Raw genomic sequence first — 19927 nt, 5'->3', positions numbered from 1 at the left:
TAGCAGCATTATTTACAATAGCTAAGATCTGGAAACAACCCAAATGGCCATCAGTAGATGAATGGATAAAAAAGCAGTGGTACATATACACAATGGAGTACTATGCAGCTGTAAGAAAGAAAGATCTCTTATCCTTTGAGACGACATGGAGGGACCTGGAAAGTATTATCCTAAGTGAAACAAGCCAAACAGAGAAAGACAAGTATCATATGATCTCACTTATTTGTGGAATATAATGAACATAATAGTCTGAGGAATGAGGTAGTCCCAGAGATATGGAAGTGGGGTGCAGACTGACAATCCCCAGAAAAGGGTGTGGGGGAGAGATATACCACAGAACTTATATGCATGTATGCATGAACAATGGACATGGACAACAAAGCTGGGGACAGGGTGGGGAGGGAGGGAGGGGTCATCAGTGGGGGGAAAAGGAGAAACATCTGTAACAAAAATTAATTAGTTTAAAAAATAATAAAAGCCTACTCCTTTATCCAGTTTCTTTATTTGAGTAGAAACTCTTCAATTTCTGTAGCATTTTGCATATAGGACCAGGTCACAGGAAAGATCTGAAATATCTAAAAGTTATTTGATTAGAGAAAAATGTTTTCTTGAGACTTGGAGGCAGTCATTTATCACTTTGCACCTGAAGGCTGTCCTCGGCAAACTTTCTTGGTACAATCTTCAGAGTAAAGGCAGGATCTGGGCTCCCAGAAGGTGTTGCTTCCCATTGGACCACTGACCAGCAGGGCATCCTTGCAGGTTTTTTGCATGCAGTACCGTTGATCACCTCACAATGGCCTGAGCTGCTCCACCAGGCGCTACAGGGCGATCACGCTTGCCTTGGAAGACTTGGCAGTGGCCCTGGGCTCCAAGGGCTGGGAATTTTCTAGTTTGTTTTCAAATGTCGTTTGTCATAAGCTTGCAAATAGGTATGTGCCTTAGGAGTAGAATTGCTGGATCATGAGGTAACTCTATGTTTAACTTTTTGAACTTGCTTTTAAGGAACTTCCAGGCTGTTTTCCAAGGCAGCTCCACCATTTAAAATTACTACCTGCAATATATGAAGATCCCAATTTCTCCACATTCTCATCAACACATTATTGTTCATCTTTTTCATTATAGCTATTGTAGTGGATATGAAGTTGTATCTCATTGTGATTTTAATTTGCATGTATAGAATGACTAAAAATGTTGAATATCTTTCCATGTGGTTATTGGCCATTTGTATATCTTCTCTGTAGAAATATCTATTCAGATTCTTTGCCTATTTTTAAATTGGGTTATTTGTCTTTTTATCGTTGAGTTGTAAGTGTTCTTTGTATATTCTGGATACCAAACCTGTATCAAATATATGATTTGCATATATTTTTGTCCAATCTGTGGGTTGTCATTTCATTTTCTTAATGGTGCCCTTTGAAGCTCGAAATTTTTAAATTTTGATGAAATTTATCTGTTTTTGTCATTTGTGTCTTTTATGTCATACCTAAGAAACCACTGCCTAATCCAGGGTTGTGAAGATTTGCAAGTATGTTTTCTTATACAGGTTATAGTTTAGCACTTAAATTTATGTGTTTGATGCATCTTGACTAATTTTTGTATGTGGTTTGAATTAGGGATCCAATAATAAAATATTGATATAGCTTTACAAACCCAATACCATTTTTAGAAAACAGACAAATGGCTGAATGGGTTTTTTCCCCCATTTCTTAACATTTCTATTTGCAGATTTTTTAAAATTGAATGTATAGTGGGTGACACTGGTCAATAAAACCATACAGGCTTAAAGTGAACAACTCAATATTTCTTGCTTTAAACTTTAAACTTTAAAGGCTACTTGGTATTAATTTAGTTACACCATTATACTGTTCTCTTGGTATATCTTTTTCCATTTTTTCATTTGCATGTTTCTGTGTCCTTATGTTTAAAGTATCTATCTTACAAAATGCTTAACATTAGTTGTTTTATTTTCAAGCCAATTTGATTCTCTTGTCTTAATTGTTGGTTTTAAGTCTACTATATTGATATTTATTGCATGTTTTTCCCATTGTTCTCTGTTCCTTTATTACTCCACCATTTTCTTTAGATTAACCCATTTTTTACTACTCTGTTTTTCCCTGTATTATTTTTTATATTATCATTTAGTTTTTACTCTAGATCTCATGATTACAAAATGCATATTTATTAGTCTACTTTAGATCTGTATTTTTATGATATTCCAAAATAAAAGCCTTATGATAGTTTAACTCCATTTATCTATCTCAGGCTCTTGTAATATTGTTATAATTAACTTTTCAAGTGTTATGAATACCATAAGATATTATTATTGTTTTAATGAACTTTAAGTATAAATTTCTATTTTCCCTTCCAGTGCATTTCATTCCTTCCTACAGTTCTGTGCAGTCACCAAGGATCATTTTTGTTCATCCTGAGAAATTGCCTGTAGTGCTTCTTATAATACAGTTCTTCTGACAATTTTTCAGTTTTTTTCTTCTGAAACTATTTATTTCACTTCATTTTTTTAAAGGGTATTTTTTTTGTGTGTGTGTATAGAGTTCTGGGATTTCAGTATTTTTACTTTCAGCCCTCTAAGATGTCATTTGGTTATTTTCTGACTTCTATAGTTTCTGTTGTAAACTCAGTCATCAGTCTTATTGATGTACTTTTAAAGGTAATGTGTACTTTTTCTCTGACTGCTTTTATTTTCTTTTTTCATAGGATTAGGGGCATCATCTTTTTTAAATTTTTTTTTCTTTATTTATTTTAGAGAGAAAGGGAAAGGGAGAGAAAGATAGAAGCATCGATGAGAGAGAACATCAATCGGCCACCTCCTGCATGCCCCCACAACCTGGGCACGTGCCCTGACCGGGAATCCAACTGGCAACCTCTTGGTGCATGGGTCAGTGCTCAACCACTGAGCCACACTGGCTGGGCTCTGACTGCTTTTAATTGGTAACAATTTGACTATGATATGTCTTGGCGAGATTTGGGATTTGCAGAACTTATTGAATCTATCAACTGATGTCTTTCATCAGGTTTGGAAAATTCTTGGAAAAATTTTTTTCAAATATTGTTTCTGTCTCATTCCGTCTCTACACTCATTCTAGGGCTACAATTATAGGTATGTTAGACCTATTGAGTGTGCCCTATGTGTCTCTGATATAATTGTTTGAATTAAAATTTTTTTCTTTAGATTATTCAGATAATTTCTTTTGACCTAACTCAAATTCATTAATTCTGTAGGATGCATTCTTAGACAGACAAGAACATAGAAATCATAGAAGATGGACTGAAACCTAGCTACAGGGTAGAAAATAGTATCAATACCTAGCAATTAATAATCAAAATAAGAACCAAATAATTAGCTGTTTATATATTTGATAAATTTTTTACATATGCTGTTCTCTATTGCTGCATCATTATTTCTAGTTCCTTACCCTTCTTCGAATCTCAGTAGAAGAGCCCATTCAAGTGTTATTAAAATAGGAGTACCTGTATTCAAGTGGAATCTCCTGATCATCACACTATTACCAACAGTAGCAGGAAATATTCATACTCAAATTTCCCCTTGAAAAGGATGGTTTCAAAATTGACCTCCCCCAGGGTAACTACTATAGGACTTAACACTGGATTTTCTCTCCATTTCTCTACCATTTCTAGTCTCTCCTTAGAAATAGTTACATTTTTACTTGATACATTAATATATTTTAAATGGGAAATATTCATTTTCATTATTTTTAATTGAAGTTTGAATATTGAGTTGATTTCATGATATTGTTACCTACTGCTGTCTTACACAGAGTACATCTTTTTGAAAAGGAAAGGGCAGAGCACAAAGCAAACCTTTTGGAGAAAAAGTTAGCAGATGTTAATGGATTCACCCCTTATATGAATATGAAAAGACAAGAAGATACCTTAGGTGGTTTCATAATAAAGGTGAGAATAAATTTTTATTGACCTTTGAAGGAATGGGGTTACTCTGGGAGACAGACAGTGCTGAGTGCTTTGTTGGTCCCCCTCTTGTAGAGGATAAAAGGAAGCAGTGCAGCATGGTTGACTGGAAGGCTTTCTGAGGTGAGGAGAGAAAGTGCAAGGAGGATCTGAAGGTCTCAGGATTCTGAAGAAAAGCTTAGAGGGAAGAGAGAGAGCTGGGAGGAAAAGTGGAAGTTAGAGGGTAAAATGTGGACGTTTTAAATTTCTGGTGTGGGTTACTTCCTGCTGCTGACAAAATCTGGGTTTTTGGATCTGAGTTGAAGAGTTGAAGTTGGGTGTAGGTGAAAGTTACTGAAACAGAGGCAAGGAGTTTTAAACTAAATTGGATGGATTATCTACATTGGACAATGAAATCAGGAATTACAGCATGAGTGTGGTTTAGAGATGAGCCTGGTCACTCATAGATGGCAGTTAAGAGGATTAGAAGAAGATCTTACAGAAGAATGTTGGAGGAACATGGGAGACAGACAATTTTCAAAGAACTGGTGAAAGTTTATTTTGAAATTCTTAGACTTAACAGTTTATTATATAATTTGAATGTAAAACAAGGCCCACCATAATCCAATTAATGTGAGAGGTTCCATTAAAAAAATTCAGAACTACTTTCAAAGTATTTAAATTTTAATTTTAATTGCCTCTCAAGTAATTCACCATAACAATTTGCTTTTCTTTTTCTTTCCACTTCTCTCACTGATCTGCCACATCTCTGAAAATGACCAAACCGGAGACCATGCAGCTCTGACCTTTTCTTCCATTGCTCTTTTCTTTTACCTCTTTTTTTTAGGCTTTCCCAACATTTCTAATTCATCATTTCTTCCACAATTCTAGCTCTCCTTCTATTTCCCAGTTTCACATGACATAAAGCCCAGAAACTGAAGGTGGTAAGAAGGTGGTGAGAGGCTAGAATCTATGAAGGGAGAATCTCCCTGTAGGAGGTTGGTGGGGAGTGGAGGTGGGGAGTACACATTATCTTTCTTGTTTTCCTATTTACAGTGGAGGCAGGATGATTACAGGAGCACGAAGGAAAGGGTGGGGGTGTGACTTCTTTCATTCATACTTTAATATTATCAAAGTTATTAAGTGATGTTCCATAATCATAATTAAGTTTTTATGAAAAATTTCATTTCCCTGCCAACTTTTCACTTGATGAGCCTTGCTTGAATCAGTTATTTTATTAGGAGATGCAAAATGCTGATTTTTACATTTCTATCTTTCCTTCTACATTTTTTCTGTAAAGAGTTTACCCTCATAAACTGGGGCCATTTCATTAGCTGCTTCTCTAAGCTAAATTTCCTATGTTCTCGAAACATACCATTGTTTTAATACCTCTTGATGTTCTAGTTTGCTCTTTTAAGTATGACCTTGCCCCTCTTATGACTCTATAACTTACTTTCTTTTGAGGGCCTTTATCTTGAAGTTGTTTTTTTAAATATGTTTTTATTGATTTTTTTTTAGAGAGAGAGAGGAAGGGAGGGAAAGATAGAAACATCGATGTGAGAAACATCAATCGGCTGCCTCCTGCACGCCCCAAACTGGGGATTGAGTCTGCAACCCAGGCATGTGCCCGAACCAGGACCTCTCAGTCCATGGGACGATGCTCAATCCACTGAGCCACACTGGCTGGGCTCACCTGAAGTTTTATATTATGATTGTGTTTATATTTCAAAAGAGGAAGATTAGATAGCTCCATATTAAATTCCAAATGGGAAGTTTAACACTTGTGTTGGCATATTTAGGATAAAGATCAAGCTATTCTGGCCAAGAACTTTGAAAGAGACAACATTTTTCACCCTGAAGGACCAAAAGATGGGCAGAAAATTTGGGATAAATATCAACAAGATTTGATCCATAAGGAAAAACAAAAATATAAATTAGACAGACCTCCATATTCATTCAGCTGGGAAGCTAAAACTGCACAATCCCACTATCAGAAATTCCTCGATCAGTTGGCTTCTCTTCTGAGCAACAGTGTCGACCCCATCCCAGCCACGGAGGAAGCTGTGAAAGAGAGGATTCAGGAAATTCGTGCAAGTGAGCAATCTTGGAAGTCTGTAAGTGTATTGACAAATTATTCTTTCAGATTTCTTTTAAGATACACATTTTGATATTAGCCAATTCAGTAACCTCTGTGGTTCTAAATGTTAATTTTGATTTTATTGCTAGAGTAATAGAAGAGGATGTCCGTTTGTACAGCAGAGGTGTGTAGTGTGTTTATTAAGAGCACTGAGCTCCTGTATGAGTTTCAGCTCTGCCGTTGCCAGCTCTGTGCCATTGGGCAGTTTACTTATCTATCCACTCTTTGTCTCCATTTCATTTCCAAAATTTGGTGGGAGTAAGACAGGGTGAGGAGATATCTAGGGGGCAGAGTTCCCATCTCAGAATGATTGTAAGGATTAAATGGGTTAATACATGATAAATGCTTAGTACAGTTAAGTGTAAGCTCAACAATGCTAGCTCAAAATAGTGGTGTGAAGAGAATGCTTCTATCATGAGCAAACAGTTCAGTCCGTGCAGTAAACTAAATGGTCAAAGCAGTTATTTACTTGAATTCATTGGTCAAGTCTATCAAAAGATTGAACCAGAAGGTTTTTGTTTTGTTTTTTTTTAACTAGATATTAAAAGCCAAAGTCAGGGCAGTACATAACTTTGTTTTTTTAAAAAATATTTTTTCTTTATTGATTTTTAGAGAGAGGAGCAAGAGATAGAAACATTGATGAGAGAGAACATCGATTGGTCGCCTCCTGCAGGCCCCTCACTGGGGATTTGGCTCACAACCTGGGCACGTGCCCTGACTGGGGATTGAACTGGTGACCTCTTAATGCATGGGTCAACACTCTCAACCACTGAGCCACTCCGGCCAGGCTGAACCAGAAGGTTTAAGTGAGGTTTCCCTGTTGTATTCAAATCACTTGAGTAAAATTTCATGACTCTTTACCCTACAATTCAAAGGCAGATGGGTGTTGCTTAAATTCAATGTGTTAGTAAAACCTACTATACAGTAGTCTGTTTATTGTAGAGTTCCAAATATTTTTACACTCTGTTCTCTTAAATTCATCAAACTGGCCAGGGCTTCATCATACAATTTTATTACTCAGTACTAACTAAAATATCTTATATTTATATATCTAACCTTTCCATTTTTGTTTGAAACCAGCATCTATTTAGTAACTTAATGTTGCTACAATATCAGTATAGCATAACTTGCACAGTAGTGAAATGAAATAGAAATTATGGATCATCAGGAAGTTTTTTGTTGTTGTTAATCCTCACATGAGAATATTTTTCCGTTGACTTTTTAGATAGAGTGGGAGGGAGAGATGGAGGGAGAGAGAGAGAAAGAAACATTGACATGAGAGAGACACATCAAGTGGTTGCCTCCCACACAACCCTAACCAAGGCCAGGAATCGAACCTGCAACCTAGGTACGTGCCTTTGACTGGGAATTGAACCATCAATCCCTGGTCGTTGGGCTGACACTCTAACCATTGAGCCAAACCAGCCAGGGCCCATCAAGAAGTTTTATCTATTTTTTCTTTATAGAGAGCTGAAGGCCTTCAGCAGGAAATTCGCATGCTTACTAAGCTACTGGAGCAGGTTCATCATCATCATGAAGAATCATCCCAAACTGAAGAGAAGTGTGGGGAACAAAAAAGACCCTTAAAATGCCTGGAAGGAAAAATTGCCATCAGTGACTTTTTTCAAGGAAGATTAGACTTGAGGAGGAATAAAGTAAGAACTTTGTGAAGTATAAGGCATTTCTTTGATAGTGAAAATGATCATATTTTTTTGTTATCTAATGTTTAAAGCTGTTAATACTACTTACACATTTTTAATATTGGAAAAGGAGAAAAATTTGCTACAAACCCTTCTGATTTTCTCAAAAACCTCTCCTCACTTCATATCTTCCCTTTCTTATTTTACACAAATTTGATATTTATTGTAAGGGCACTTATTATTGTATTTCTTAATTTATTTTTTAAAGAGGGTTAGAGGAAAAGGAGCTCAAAGGAATGATTCTCTGAAGGTGGAGTTTCAGATACTGTATCAGCTGGATATGATGAGTATTGGAAGGGGCCTTTGGTGATATTTTTCAATAATTATTATATAGATTATTACCTTCTGCTTCTTTAAATCTATAAGGAAACGCCAAAACTAAAAGTAGGATGGAAATAGGTAGGATGCAATATAATTTATTTTCAGGAGATTTTTATTCTATTTCACTACCTCTCCATAGAATTGCTTATCATATTCATACCTATGTTATATTATTTCTATAATTGCTGTGGCACAAAGTGTAATCCCAGTCAGTCACTCACTCACCACTTACTCTTTTAGTCTCTCATTCCATTCATCCATCCATTCCTTTATCCAATATATATTGAATGCTCAGTTTAAAAGTCCTAGCACTTAATGAAGTGCTATCAACAATGTCCTCCACAGTCCAAAGATGAATGCATCTCTACTGCTACTTACTTTCTTATCTCCTCCCCAAAGAAAATAAATCTAATGTACTTAATGTGTAATTTTTTTGTTTATACATGTTCTTTTAAATGTGATTTTTGGGCATATATTTTAAATTTATGTAAGTGATATTGCATTTACCCTGGCCAGTTTGCCCTGGCCAGTTTGGCTCAGCAGTTAAAGTGTCAGCCCACAGACTGAAGAGTCTCAGGTTCAATTCTGGTCAAGGGCATGTACCTTGGTTGCAGTTTGGTCCTCAGCCCTGGTCAGGGTTGTGTGGGAAGCAACCAATCGATGTGTCTCTCTCACATCAATATTTCTCTCTTTCTCTCCCTCCTGCTCTATCTGAAAATAAATGGAAAAATATCCTCAGGTTTGGGGATTGAAAAAAAAATCTCATTCTACTACTCACTATTATATATATTTAAATTAGATTTATTGGGGGTAACATTGTTTAATAATGTTATATAATTTTCTGGTATACAACATTATAATTCAATATTTGTATACTTTCGTAACTGTTCCATGTGTGCTTATAAAGAATATTTTATCTGTTTGTTGGGTATAAATTTCCATAAACAGCTAATGTTCAAGCATATTATTCAAATGGTTTAGATTGTATCCCTGATTATTTTTGTTTCCTTCATTCTGAAAAAGGTATGCTAAATTCCCCAATTATAATTTTTGATTCATCCATTTGTCCCTATAGTTCTGTCAGTGTTTGCTTTGTAACCTATTGGATCATATGCACTTATGATGATCTTTTCCATCTTGTTCTTTTAAGCACTATAAAACATTTTCTTTTTTTTTTGTCCTATATAAAATTATCCATTTTCAGAAGTTATGGTTCCTAATGCAATTTTGTTTTGGTTCGTGTTTCCCTGAATGTGATATGTCTTCATCTTTATAGTTTTCTGTCTTTCTCTGTGGTAAAAGATACAGTATATAGTACTTTTTAAAATCCAGCGCAGCCAGTGTAGCTCATTGGATTGAGTGTCATCCCATGGACTGAGAGGTCCCAGTTCAATTCCCAATCAGGGCACATGCCCAGGTTTTGGGCTCAATCCCCAGTAAGAGATGTGCAGGAGGCAGCCAATCGATGTATCTCTCTCATATCAATGTTTCTCTCTCTCCTTCCCTTTCTCTCTCTAAAAAATAAAATCTAATTGGAGGTTATTCATCCAATTGATTAATTTAACACATTTACATTTATTGCAATTATTATTATATTAGGACATATTTGTGTTAACTTACTGAATAATTTCCATATATTTTACTCCCCCCTGCCCCAGAGGAGCTCTATTTTCCAGGTTTCTTTTAGATGCATACATTTTTTCCTGCTGGTTTTAATTTTTTTTCTTTATTGATTTTAGAGAAAGAGGAAATGAGAGGGAGAGAGAGATAGAAACATAGATGAGAGAGAACATTGATTGGCCGCCTCCTGCATGCCCCCACTGGGGATCTGGCCCACAACTTGGGCATGTGTCCTAACCGGGAATCAAACCGGTGACCTCTTGGTACATGGGTCGGTGCTCAACCACTGAGCCACACCGGCCGGACTTTTCTGCTGGTTTTAAAGTTATATATTCTATTTTTATTCTGATGTTGGTGTTCTCTAATTACAAACAATACTCTTATTTACTTAATATTTACAAGAATGACATGGGTGTTTGGCCTCTTACCTCGGCTTCCAATAATGTTGTAATTCTCTAAATTCTTAAATTCTGGGCTGTTTGAATATACTTTCTCTATTTTCTTTAACTTGATCTTAATTATTTTTAGATAACCACCAAATTTGAACAAGGCATTCAAAAGGATCACCTCATCTGCATATCTTTTGAAGCATCCTCCTTCTCTACAGAGTTTTTAACTGTTGGATCTTTGGCAAACTTCCTGACACTACATGTGCCTGATAACATTTTTATTATACTCTCATATTTTTTTAAAATATATTTTTATTGATTTTAGAGAGAGAGGAAGGGAGAGGTAAAGACAGAAATATCGATGTGAGAGAGAAACATTGATCAATAGCCTCCCAAATGCACCCCAACTGGGGATCAAACCCTCAACCTGGGCCTGGGCCCTGACTGGGAATCAAACCTATAACCTTTTGGTGTATTTATTTATTTATTTTTAATCCTCATCCAAGGATATTTTTCCATTTATCTTCAGATAGAGTGGGAGGGAGGGAGGGAGGGAGGGAGGGAGGGAGGGAAACATCAATGTGAGAGAGACACATCGATTGGTTGCCTCCCGCACAACCCAGACCAGGGCTGATGCTCTAACCGCTGAGCCAAACCGGCCAGGGCTTCTTTATTGGTTTTAGAGAGAGAGAAGGGGAGAGGGAGAGAAAGATAGAAACATCGATAAGAGAGAACATGTATTGGACACCTCCTGCACGTCCCCCACTGGGGATCGAGCCCACAACCTGGGCAGGTGCCCTGACTGGGAATCGAACCGGTGACCTCCTGGTGCATGGGTCGAGGCTCAACCACTGAGCTGCACCAGCCAGGCTGCTACCCTCATCTTTTTAGCTGGAGATAAACTTCTAGGTTCAAAGTTACCTCATTAAAATTTTTAAAACTATCTCCTTGCATCCCCTGTTACTGTTAAGCTGTCTGATATCAATGTGATTTTTACTCCTTTATAGATGATCTACTCTTTCAGGAAACTTTTAGAGTTTTCTCGTTCTGATGTTCTTAAATTTTGTTATAATACTCAGACATACTCAGACATATGGTTTTATTCTTATCACTCTCATTTGGCACTTTTTTTTTATCCTCACCTGAGGACACTTTTTTTTTTAAATCCTCACCTGAGGATATTTTTCCATTTTTTTGTTTGGATAGAGTGGGAGGAAGAGAGAGGAAGAGAGAGAGAGAGAGAGAGAAACATCGAAGTGAAAGGGATACATCGAGTGGCTGCCACTTGCACGACTAATCAGGGCCGGGGACAGACTGCAACTAAGGTACGTGCCCTTAGCAGGAACCGAACCCGGTCTCTCTGGGCCACAGGCCAATGTTCTAATCATTGAGCCAAACCGGCCAGGGCTCATTTGGCACTTTTTGAACTTTTTAATCTAAGTCTTTCATCTGTCAATTTTATCGTTTATTTCAACGTGTTACCCCCTCCACTTATTTTCTTTTGTTTTCACTATTCTTTTTTAAAAATCTATTTTTCTTGAGTTTAGAGAGAGGGGAAGGGAGAGGGAGAGAAACATTGATGAGAGAAACATCAATTGGTTGCCTCCTACATGCCCCCTACCAGGGATTGAGGATGTGCCCTGACTGGGAATCGAACCAGTAACCTCTCAGTGCATGGGATAATGCTCAACCAACTGAGCCACACCAGCCAGGGCTCCCTCTTCTTTTTTCTTTTTTCTTATTTTTAAATTATCATCCGAGAATATTTTCCCACTTATCTTCAGATAGAGTGGGAGGGAGGGAGGGAGAGAGAGAGAGAAACATCAATGTGAGAGAGACGCACTGACTGGTTGCCTCCTGCACAACCCCAACCAGGGCCAGAGACTGAACCACAACAGAAGTATGCGTGCCTTTGACCAGAATCAAACTGGAGACTCTCTGGTCCTCAGGCCGATGCTATAATCACTGAGCCAAACCGGACAGGGCTCACTCTTCTTTTTTATACTCTCTCCTTCTGTGACTAGTATCCAAAGGTTGGATTCTAATTCTATCCTTCATTTCTTGATGTAATGGCTAATTTTATGTGTCAATTTGGCTAGGCTTTGGTGCCCAGATGTTTGTTCAAAAATCAGTCTAGATGTTGCATTTTAGATCTGATTAACATTTAAACCAAAAGACTCAGAGTGAAGCACATTACCTTCTATAATGTGGGTGGGCCTCATCCAATTAGTTGTAGGCTTTAAGAGAAAAAGACAGAGGCCCCCTGAGGAAAAAAGAGTCTACCTACAAACTGCCTTTGGATTTGAGCCAGAATGTCAACTCTTCCCTGGGTCTCCAGCCTACTGGCCTTCCCTGCAGATTTTGGACTTTTCAGACCTCACAATTGTGATTAGCCAAATCTCTATCTTTCTCTGTCTCTCACTTACACACATGCACACGTGCATACTCGTACACCACCGTATAGATACTGCCTCTCTGGAGCACCTAATATACTTTTCTTTTCTTTTTTTCTTTTTATTGATTTTAGATTGAGAGAAAGGCAGGAGAGATAGAAACATCAATGAGACAGAACATTGATTGGTTGCCTCCTGCACGCCCCCCACTGGATTTGGCCCACAACATGGGCATGTGCCCTGACTGGGAATTGAACTGGCGACCTCTTGGTGCATGAGTTGACGCTCAACAACTGAGCCACACCAGCCAGGCATTATACCTTGCTTTAAAAAAAAAAAAATAGTTTATATATTTTTATCATTTCCTGCTGACTTCTATGAGAGTTTCTTAGCTTTAGAGCTATCCTATTTATTTCATCTATTTTTTTAATCCTTTATTGATTTTTTTTTTTTTTATCCTGACCCAAGGATACCTTTCCATCTTTTGGACAGACAGAGTGGGAGGGAGAGAGAGGAAGAGAGAGAGAGAGAGAGAAACATCGACGCAAAGGGACACATCGAGTGGCCGCCACCTGCACAACCAACCAGGGCCAGGGACAAACCGCAACCGAAGTACGCGCCCCCAGCGGGAACCGAACCCAGGTCTCTCCAGACCGCAGGCCGACGCTCCAACCGCTGAGCCAAACTGGCCAGGGCTAATCCTTTATTGATTTTAGAGAGAGAGGAAGTAAGAGGGGGAGGGAGATAGAAACATTGATGACTGAGAACATCAACTGGCTGCCTCCTGCATGCTCCCCACTGGTGATCAGGCCCACAACCTGGGCATGTGTCCTGACCAGGAATTGAACCGGCGACCTCTTGGTGCATGGGTCAATGCTCAACCACTGAACCACACTGGCTGAACTCATCTATGTTTTTTATTTCAACTATTATTTTTGTCATATCCAATATTTCTACTTGGTTTTCTTTATAATTTCTTAATCTATTAATGTCATTCTTTTTCTCCTGAGTAGCCATAACTTTGAGTAAAATTAAGGCTATAATTTTTACATTAAACTGAAAGTGATGAGGAAAATCATGGCCTTGCCATAAATTTCATTTAGTGGCAAATGAAGAATTAGTCCCACAGAATACATTTAAAGGAACAACAGAAGATAAAAGTAAAGTAGGTTAATGAGTACACGGTGTGAGTTGAACTATTCAATGTAAATTTTACACTTGTCTAAGTGGCAATTTGTAAGTACTATTTACATTTTACTGAGCATTGTAATGATATAATTTTGGACAAATTAAAAATATATTTTTCATTCTCAGTATTTCAAAATGTGTACTTAAAGTGAGATTAATATATTTATATACTATTTTTTTCAGATATCCAAAATTTAAATAGTTATAATTTTAGTCTGATAATTTTTTTAATCCTCACCTGAGGATATTTTTCTATATATCTTCAGATAGAGGGAGAGGGAGAGAAAGGGAGAGAGAGGGAAACATCGACATGAGAGGGACACACCAACTGTTTGCCTCCTGCACGACCCTGAACAGAGCCGGGATCGAATGGAAACCGAGGTATGTGCACTTGATAAGAATCAAACCTGCGACTCATTAGTCCGTGGGCTGCCGCTCTGCCACTGAACTAAACAGGGCATAGTCTGATAATTTTTGATAATTTGGTACATGACCTCTTTCCCTTTAGCAGATCTTATTTTATGTATTCCAATAGGACTTTATAATGATGTTCATATGAGTCCTGTAAGTCCCTCATATAAGTCTTTCTTATAAAATTTGTTCCTAGTTCTTTTATAGATTTTCTGCTCGTTGTGAACAGCATATTATCCCATTTCTATTTGAAATATGTATTACTAATATAGATAAAAGCCTTTGATATGTTTATATTTTATTAAATATTTACCACCTTCCTGAATTCACTTAAGTCCAGTAGTTTTCTTTACTAGAGTTCTTGGGTTTTCTGGATACGACTGTGTATTGTTATATTGGTTGTTAGGAAATAGTGTATTTCTTTTATATTCTCAACTTATTGTCACAGAGTTACAAAATATTCTTTTAGAATTATTTTTATATATATTTTTTTAAAATATGTTTTTATTGATTTTTTAGAGCGAGGAAGGGAGAGAGAGAGAGAAACATCTATGTGAGAGAGAAACATCAATTGACTGCCTCCTGCATGCCCCCTATTGGGATCAAGCCTGCAACCCAAGCATGTGCCCTGACGAGGAATCGAACTGGGACCTCTCAGTCCATGGGAGGATGCTCAGTCCACAGAGCCACACTGGCCAGGCTATTTTTATACTTTCTATATCTATGCATTCTGTATGTTTCTCCTTCCTAATATGTGTTTTCACTTTCTTTTCTCTTTAACCAGGCTTGCCAGGGGCATCTGTTTTATCTTTCCAAAGAACTAGTGGTTCTTTTGTATATACATTTGACTAGTTTTTTATTTATATAATGAAAATATATGGTATCTTTTTAAAAATCCATACTCCTTTTTCAGGTTGTTTTTTGTTTTTTGTTTTGGTAGTAACTCTATAAATTATAAAAGGTTAGAAAGAATACAATTAAAATCACCAGTAATTCACCCAGTTGGTGTGGCTTAGTGGCTAAGTATCGACTCATGTACCAAGAGGTCACTGGTTCAATTCCCAGTCAGAGCACATGCCCAGGTTGTGGGCCAAATCCCCAGTGGGGGGCATGCAGGAGGCAGCCCATCGATGTTCTCTCTCATTGATGTTTCTATCTCTTTCCCTCTCTCTAAAATCAATAAAGAAAAAATATTAAAAAATAATAATAAAATATAATCACCAGTAATTCTACTACTTTGAGATAACCAGTGTTAATATATAGGTATATTTCCTTCTGATTATTTTCCATTCATATTTTGACATAATTGAGATAGGCACAGTTTTTTTTTTTATCCTGTTTCTTTCATTTAACTGTATCATTAGTATTTTCTCTTATTAGAAATTTAAAAACTTGATTTCTAGGAAATCTAATCAATCATATGTCATTTGTTTATTCTTTTTTGACATTTGTATTTTTATTTTTCCATGTTTTGAATAATGTTATAAATTATATTCTTGTGCATGAATACATTACTAGAAAAGTTGAGTTAATCTGTGCTACTACCTGGTGTTAATAAAATTGTCTACTTAACTGTGCCCTTGTTAGCACAGAGTCGTCGCTTTTATTCTCCTAGTTTACTTTCTAGATTATTTAAATTATGCATACTTATGGTGAAAAAAAATATTTGATTTATGTAAGTATTATTGTCTCTAATTTATCAGTCTAGAGTAGACCTGGTATGCTAGTGTGGAACAGCATTGAAAAACACAACTTTATTTCAATATTGTTGATTTCTTGAAAGGAAAACTCCAGGACTAAGAATTCCCAGATAGATGAGAACAGCAAGATGTTCAAACAGATAGAGAAAGACAATAGGCAACAAACATTATTGAACATTAAGCAGAATTTGCAGATTGTGACAACTCAAAGATTAGAGGAAGAAATTCAGATGCTTCAGAAACAGCTCAGTGATTTGAAATTGTCAAATAAAAATATGAAAACCCAACTGACAAGGGTAAATTTCCTTAAAGTAAGTAAAAGAAGTGAGGCTTTCAAAACTTTATTTAAGCTTTAGTTTGTTACTATTTTAACTGCCCGTTTCTCATTAAATTTTTTAAATTAACATTAAAATTATTTTACACACACAAAAGAATATAATATTAATATATAATAATAAAATCTGATGCTTGCAAATCTACTACAAGTCTTACTTTTGTCTTTTTTATTGGTGTAATAGTTAAATGTTTTAGTCATTTGAGGGATCCTCTTTGGACCTTCTGTATTTAAGTTTCTGTTATAGTATTTCAAACATACATTTTTTTTTTATCTTAAACTACAGGTTCACTAAATACTTACTGATCAGCTTTTTATCAGCAATATTTCTTTTACTGCAGAGCCCCTTATATTCTCTACTTCTCTATTTAATTAGCACAGGTTGTACTATAAGACTTTTGAGGACATGGAACACTTGTTAAACCTCTTTAAACCCCAAGTGCCTAGTTTATAAAAGTGTTCAGTGATTGTTGGTTATTGATGAGTATGATGATGGAGAAATGTCCTCTTAATTCATAAATTGTGGGATTTTCTTTCTTTTTCATCTATCTACCTCTTAAAAAGAAGAGAGAGAGAGAGAAAGAAAGAAGCATGAATTATATTCATCATACCTGCCTATTATTTAAGAGATCTAATCACAGTCATCTTCCTTTTCCCCAATCTTAACTTTATACCCTCACAGGACAATACAATTCAGAAGCTCAGGCAATCTTTAATAAAAGTTGAAGCAGTGAAAGGGAAAGCAGTTATGAAAATAAATAACTTGAAAACTACATTAGACTCAGCCAAGCAAGAGGCAAGATGGGACAAAGACAGGGCCCATCAGATGGTAGATGCTGTCACTCCTGAGCTTGCACAGCAAAGAATACACTTGAAGAAGTATCAGGACAACGACAAGAGGTTTTTAAAAATTATTATTATTACTTTATTAAGATTCTTTAAGTTGAAGTGATAAACACCCACCTCAACTTAGACTCTACCTAACTTAAGGGAATTTATTGGCTTATGGAATCAAAAGGAGTTAAAGAACCATAGTTCTGGGAGGGCAGAGATGCACTTGGGCCCTAGGATGAGCACCTGGAAATTTATAAGACCTTTCTCACCATCTCTTTTTGACATCTCTCTGTGCGTCCACTTGTCTTTCTGACTGAAAACCACAGAGTTTTATAGTTAAGAGTTTCTGGGACAAGAGAAAGAATCCCAAGAAAGGGTCTTTATAAATCCTGCTTAGATCAAATGCCTATCCTTGGTGAATTCACAGTGGTGAAGGATAGGATATATGATTATCTTAGCTTAGATTTATGTACACATCCTCTAACTATAGACAGGGAGGACAGGGATTTGATAGAATGAAAATTCTGGGGAAACCATGTGTTTGGGGTTGGGACATTTTCTAAGACAAGAGGGTAGTGCTTCTAAGCTTACCTAGATTTTCACTATGTTTATAAAACATTTGAAAAATTCTTTACAAAATATTTTTAAATTAATTTTAGAGAGAGAGGAAGGGAGAGGGAGAGAGATGGAAACATTGATGAGAGAGAACATCGACTGGCTGCCTCCTGCATGCCCCCCACTGGGGATTTGGCCCACAACCTGGGCATGTGTCCTGACCGAGAATCAAACTGGCAACCTCCTGGTGCATAGGTCACCGCTCAGCCTTGAGCCACACCAGCCAGGCAAGAATTCTTAAAAGCCTGATAATTTTGGGCTATTGTGGGATTATATATCATACCTCCATATATTGCTTAAGAAATATGTAACTTGAACCAATTATCTTGAGAGTCTTAAAAAAATCAAGTCATGATACTATCATTTTCTTTTTCTCTTTTTAAACTTCTGCATATTCACATTCATGATTATTTTATTCTTCTCAGTGTTTCTTATATTTTCAGTCAAATCTCTCTCCTTTGTGCACTCTTTTTTCTCTTCATTTCTGAGAAGATTTTGTCTTGTACTTGCCTGAGTTCCATCATCACATCTTCTTTATCTTTTTTTTTTTTCCATTTCTGTTTTGAAATATTACATTTAGAAAGGTGTTTTTACCCCACATCTGCAAATCCTTGCCTAATTAACATTTAATTTATATCAGGCATTGTGTCAAACATGTTTCCCCTGCCACGTGGCTGTTTTGGGGAGAGTATATTCTTTTCTTTTCTTTTTTTATCTGTTATCCTCACCCGAGGACATTTTTGCATTTATCTTCAGATAGACCAGGAGGGAGAGAAGGAGGAAGAGAGAGGGAGAAACATCAATATGAGAGAGACACATCAACTGGTTGCCATGCACATGACCCCAACTGGGGCCAAGGACAAACTGCAACCAAGATATGTACCCTTTGTGGGAACCGAACCTGTGACTTTGGGCCAACGGCCAACGCTCTAACCACTGAGACAAACCGGCCAGGGCGGGGAGGGTATTTTCATTACCTTAACAGTTTGGGTGATACTGCCTTTCTGTTTTCTTCCAGGTCCCTTTCTTTACCTTCTCCACGTGTCAGTGTTCTGATCTACAAGGTCTCGGACTTGTTCTTAGTATTTCCCCATTTATGTATTTTCCCATTTCTGAGACACCAGTGGAAACCAGCTGTATCCTCCAGCATGGAGTCTGGAGCTGCCTCTGCTGGTTTAGGATACTTATTTCCCCATTTACATGCAAACTGATGTCTGTGATATTCTCTAGTTATGTTTTAGGCATTTATGGATGTTTTTTCTGCTTTCCTTATTGATCAGTAGGTTTTAGGAGGATGGGTGGAGAGATATGTATTTAGGGGACTACTATTACCATACAGCAAATCAGAAATACAAAAAGAAATTACCTTACAGATGAAAAATAAGCAGCAATAAAATTAGGTTTAGTCTATAAAAGTGTAACCTTAAGAAAAAAATCTTAAAATAAAATTTTAAAAAAAGACTACTTATAATAGAAAAGACCATTTTTCTAGCTTAAAAATATTTGAATATAGCCCTGGCCAGTTTGGCTCAGCGGTTAGAGCGTTGGTCTGCGGTCCAGAGAAACCCGGGTTCAGTTCCCGCTAAGGGCGTGTACCTCAGTTGCAGTTTGTCCCCGGCTCTGATTGGGTCATGTGGGTGGCAGCCACTCGATGTGTCCCTTTCACGTCGATGTTTCTCTCTCTCTCTCTCTCTCTCTCTCTTTCTCCCACTCTATCTGAACAAAAAATGAAAGGGTGTCCTCGGGTGAGGATAAAAATATATATATTTGAATATAGAATGTTACATTTCACAAGGAAATGTTTAATGAGACTAAATTTCTCCTACCAATTTCATTGTACCCAGTAAGTAGGTGACCAAAACTAGTGACATGTCTTGATTTTTGTGGTGGCCCTTTACAGCATGTCAACTTTCGAGACACTATATTGAAGATATTGGGATTTAACATGAAAACAGCAGACAAGGAAATTATCACTTACTTAAGGCTTATTATCCAAGCTTATGAAGCATCTAACAAATCGAAGATTGCTTCTAATTGTGAGACTGGACAAAATAATGCATAAAAAAGTACTGCCTTCTCATTACAGCCAACAAGAACTCAGCAGATACGGACATTTCCTCCAGCATCTTAAGTATGGCTACATGATGAATAAAATGCTTTGGAAAACTTTCACTTGAATCTGTTCTCTCCTTTGATGTTTGGCATTTAACTTTTCTTTGTCGTAATCATCAATGTTCTATACATTTATTTATGGTTTAGTCTAGATTGTTACTTGTAACACAATATCCAATTTATTATTAACTGTATTTTAATCAGGATATTAACCAGAACTTGTGTTTAATAGGGATATTTATGTCT

General features: G+C 36.8%; 1 protein-coding gene across 1 annotated transcript in view; it reads left to right on the top strand.

The window, feature by feature from the left end:
- The window catches only part of LOC118634485 (myosin-10-like), a 59854-nt gene extending 40223 nt beyond the window's left edge, over positions 1–19631 (top strand). Inside the window, 6 exon segments of the mRNA XM_036269056.1 lie at positions 3798–3933; positions 7531–7719; positions 15870–16097; positions 16803–16968; positions 16971–17020; positions 19470–19631. Of these exon segments, the coding sequence (XP_036124949.1) occupies positions 3798–3933; positions 7531–7719; positions 15870–16097; positions 16803–16968; positions 16971–17020; positions 19470–19631 (931 nt within the window).
- Positions 19632–19927: the final 296 nt, after the last annotated feature.

The sequence above is a fragment of the Molossus molossus genome, unplaced genomic scaffold (assembly GCF_014108415.1).
Source record: "Molossus molossus isolate mMolMol1 unplaced genomic scaffold, mMolMol1.p scaffold_m16_p_1, whole genome shotgun sequence".
NCBI classification, from domain to species: domain Eukaryota; kingdom Metazoa; phylum Chordata; class Mammalia; order Chiroptera; family Molossidae; genus Molossus; species Molossus molossus.
Note: the sequence above shows the minus strand (reverse complement) of the source record. Positions and strands in the feature narration are given on the sequence as shown.